Raw genomic sequence first — 3,213 nt, 5'->3', positions numbered from 1 at the left:
ATATGTATAAACGTATACCGTATTAAAAAAATGTTGTCTTGCCAGTTGAGGTGGACTGTCGTTGTTATGAAATTATTTAATACATAAAGAAACAGCATGTATACTCACCGAAAAATTCGGCCAAGAGAAATAGAAATCCCTGAATTGTACAACTACACCAAACAGAATTGCTATCACTGTATAGAGTAACGTTAAGTCACGTGTTCGTTGTTCCTTCCTGTCCTTAGCCAGCCAGAGACCGACGATTTTTAATAAAAACGTCGTTACTGATAGAGCGTAATCTTTATTCGACGACGATTTGTTCTTTTCTATTTTACGCGCCGATGAAACATCGTGGTTCACCTCCTTCAAGACGCCTGTCATTTTTCTTTTCTAGATGACACGTCGACTACGTTTGATACCACCGTCTATACTTTTCCCCTTTCTTCATCGTCTCAGACAGACAGGAAGATTTAAGAAAACCGAGGCTTGATGGACGGGATCCGTATGCATAATTTATAAATAACACACCTGCCTCACCTTTGAGCGCANCTCCGAATAGGATACCGGAAACGATTTTTTGGTCCATCCTGCACGCAGGATATGCTGCTAATTGTACTTCGACCTAATAAGACTAGCATTGTAATATTTTCATGAGGACCTAATCCACATGTGGCATGTGGATTATAAAGTTGTTAATTTTTTTTGGATTATTGCTTTCAACTTGTATTGACTACAATCATGTTTGTATCGTTTAACATTGAACATTACAGATACTATTAACATGCAACGAGACCTATATAATATTATCAGTCATTTGTCGAATGTTTATTAAATTTTTGTGTCCTAAATATAAAAATGTTCACAACAGTAAGTGTAGTGAAATCGATATGCAAATCTTATGTCTATTATATTGTGTGATTGACTTGCTATTCCTTGGCCGAGGACTCCCTCATAAGCGTAAAGTACGACATCGTAGAACTCATCAGCTGTAAAATAAAATACAATTGAACAAATTTTTAATCAGTGCTAACGTTGTACGAGTCGTAAGCTCTCTGTCAGAAATTAAAGAGATCTGATAAGAAAATATTTCCAATATTTGATGCAATAAACTTCCAAGAAAAATAATATTTAGAGAAAAGTAAAATTTATACAATTATTCGACGTGTTTTTCAGACTCAGAATTATACGGATCAGGAACGACGTACAGCAGTAGAAGTTTCCAAAGACACAGGGAAATATCCACCAGCGGTCAGACAGCACGGTCTCCGTGTCCTCAATAGTATTATCAGAATATCTCTTCGCAGCATTATGCCGACTTTGTTCATCGGACAATCCATCCACCAGGATGAGTACGCCGCTAGGCTAACATTCGTACTTTCGTCGATCAGTCCTTGGCAACTGGACGTGAATAAAATTATGTGCAGAAAACTACCGACCATATGGAAAACGAAAATAGTCTGCGACACGAGGGGTCCGTCTGCCTACAACGCAAAAATAAAAATATTTTGAGAAAAATGTACAGACAATTGAATTGAATAACTCTTAGATATTCTACAATTGCTCAATTACTACAAATTGCTTTAAATAGATTCTTATAATTGCATGCAGCTTTAAATTGCATGAACACTTAAAAATGTGTCTCCCATAATAAATTGCTCAAATTCATTTGGAATTTAGAAAAACGTTTCACATCATTGAATGCACAGACAGAAGGTTTAACTGTTTGTATGTACCAGAAGTATCTCGTACGTGTCGAAGCACATAAGCAAGCTGAAGACGACCATGTGACCAAGGATCGGCAGCGAGAAAACGCCTTCGAGCATGTCGCAGAATTTAATCAGCGCTTGGTGATCTCGTATGCACTTCTTCAGCTTTAAGTAATCCTCGTTCACGCAGTCGATCAAGTCCGTTTTGGTAGGTGACTGAAGTTTCAAGAATTTATATTGCAGAATTCGGAGTTGACCAATTACGTGTATATTCAATATACACAAAAACGTGTCGCTGCAGATATAGACGATCCCGATTTGATACACACACAACATCTGTGTAAATAGCAATTTTTCGTACGAGTAACTTATACGAAATAATTATTGATTGATCGCCATGACTGAATAAGAATGGAGAAGCGAACAGGAAAATGTTGTCGAACATATGTCGATCGCTTCTATTTCGACAATCATACGAATCCGACAACCTTTTCTAAAAGATGAGATCGTCGATTTGATGATCGGTGAGCTATAATACCTGAAAGATGAATACTAATTCGTAGTACGGTGACAGTGACAGCGGCAAGTCCAACCACATATTGAACGGAAGTACTCTGTCTGACTCGTTCTTTCCTATATTCACTGAAAGATACAGTACAGTATGGTGTGACAATAAATGGAATACGGTTAATAAAATAAAATGATATTACTTTACTAACAAACGATAGGGGTAATCGCATAGCCCGCTAGGCTGGCTTGTGTAAGGAAGCTTACAGTTACGAGCCATAGTTTGCAAAATTTTTGACACTGCACAAAAACTTCCTTTTCGTATCCACTGTAATTCGAGTGCCAAAAATTCTTCTGCGCGTATAGGACAATCTTCCTGAACTCCATTCTCTGAGTAGTTAAAATTGTTATTTTGTATATACCAAGCAAAATGCACAGTGTATTATTAATCAAGAATATGCAATGCTGAAAAAATAAAAGATCTCAAATTTATTTTGTTCCATTCATTGTCATTTCGTTCTTTATAATGAAATATATGTGGTATCGTTGATCAGTGTCTGTACTTACGCTTAGATCACCCCAGCTGTAATAACAATCAATGGTGTTCACATAGATACCGTATATAAGCGCGAAGGCACTGAGCGCATAAACGTATCTCCTATGGCGTTCCTCTTTATCGTCCGACGTCAGCCACATGCCTGCTGCCTTTAAGAAAAAAACCGACCAGTAAATGGACATGTCTTTGAATTCCGAGTTAGACGACTTCTCCATGTCAATTCGTCCCTTGTAGCAAATCAAATTGAAGTGTCAGTGAACATATTCGGCCTCTGCTCTTTCACACAAAGACGCTTTAACATTTTCCTTTGATGCTATCGATGTAACAAATTATTTCCGTGAGGGAAACCTGCCTCTTCGTGGCGAATTTCACACGTCAGGGGAGACAGGCGCGATGATGTATACGTACCGGCCGATGAATAAATTATGCACTTCTAATTGTCACGACGTCATACGAAAGAAA

General features: G+C 37.8%; 1 protein-coding gene across 2 annotated transcripts; it reads right to left on the bottom strand.

Moving 5' to 3' along the window:
* Positions 1–539: 539 nt before the first annotated feature.
* On the bottom strand, positions 540–3,204 carry LOC108625831 (odorant receptor 49b-like). Of its 2 annotated transcripts, none has more exons than XM_018026141.2 (6): positions 2,763–3,204; positions 2,408–2,660; positions 2,227–2,330; positions 1,716–2,024; positions 1,188–1,463; positions 540–968 (listed from the first exon to the last, which is right to left on the bottom strand). In XM_018026141.2, the coding sequence occupies exons 1-6, from the start codon at positions 2,964–2,966 to the stop codon at positions 909–911; spliced, it is 1,206 nt and encodes a 401-aa protein (XP_017881630.1). In that variant the 5' UTR covers positions 2,967–3,204; the 3' UTR covers positions 540–908. The 2 variants fall into 2 exon arrangements, with proteins under 2 accessions (XP_017881630.1, XP_026670078.1); XM_026814277.1 differs by having other exon boundaries at positions 1,716–1,904.
* Between the last annotated feature and the right edge of the window lie 9 nt (positions 3,205–3,213).

This window comes from Ceratina calcarata, unplaced genomic scaffold, assembly GCF_001652005.2.
Source record: "Ceratina calcarata isolate Rehan_Ccalc_2016 unplaced genomic scaffold, ASM165200v1 scaffold3717, whole genome shotgun sequence".
In the NCBI taxonomy this organism is placed as follows: Eukaryota; Metazoa; Arthropoda; class Insecta; order Hymenoptera; family Apidae; genus Ceratina; species Ceratina calcarata.
Note: the sequence above shows the minus strand (reverse complement) of the source record. Positions and strands in the feature narration are given on the sequence as shown.

Excerpts from the sequence above, each read along its gene's own strand:
- LOC108625831 (XM_018026141.2), bottom strand. The coding sequence starts at position 2,966 with ATGGAGAAGTCGTCTAACTCGGAATTCAAAGACATGTCCATTTACTGG. Across the intron at positions 1,464-1,715 it reads ACACGTACGAGATACTTCTG|GCAGACGGACCCCTCGTGTC; the intron begins GTACATACAAAC and ends TTTGCGTTGTAG. Across the intron at positions 969-1,187 it reads CTTTGGAAACTTCTACTGCT|CTGATGAGTTCTACGATGTC; the intron begins GTACGTCGTTCC and ends TTTATTTTACAG.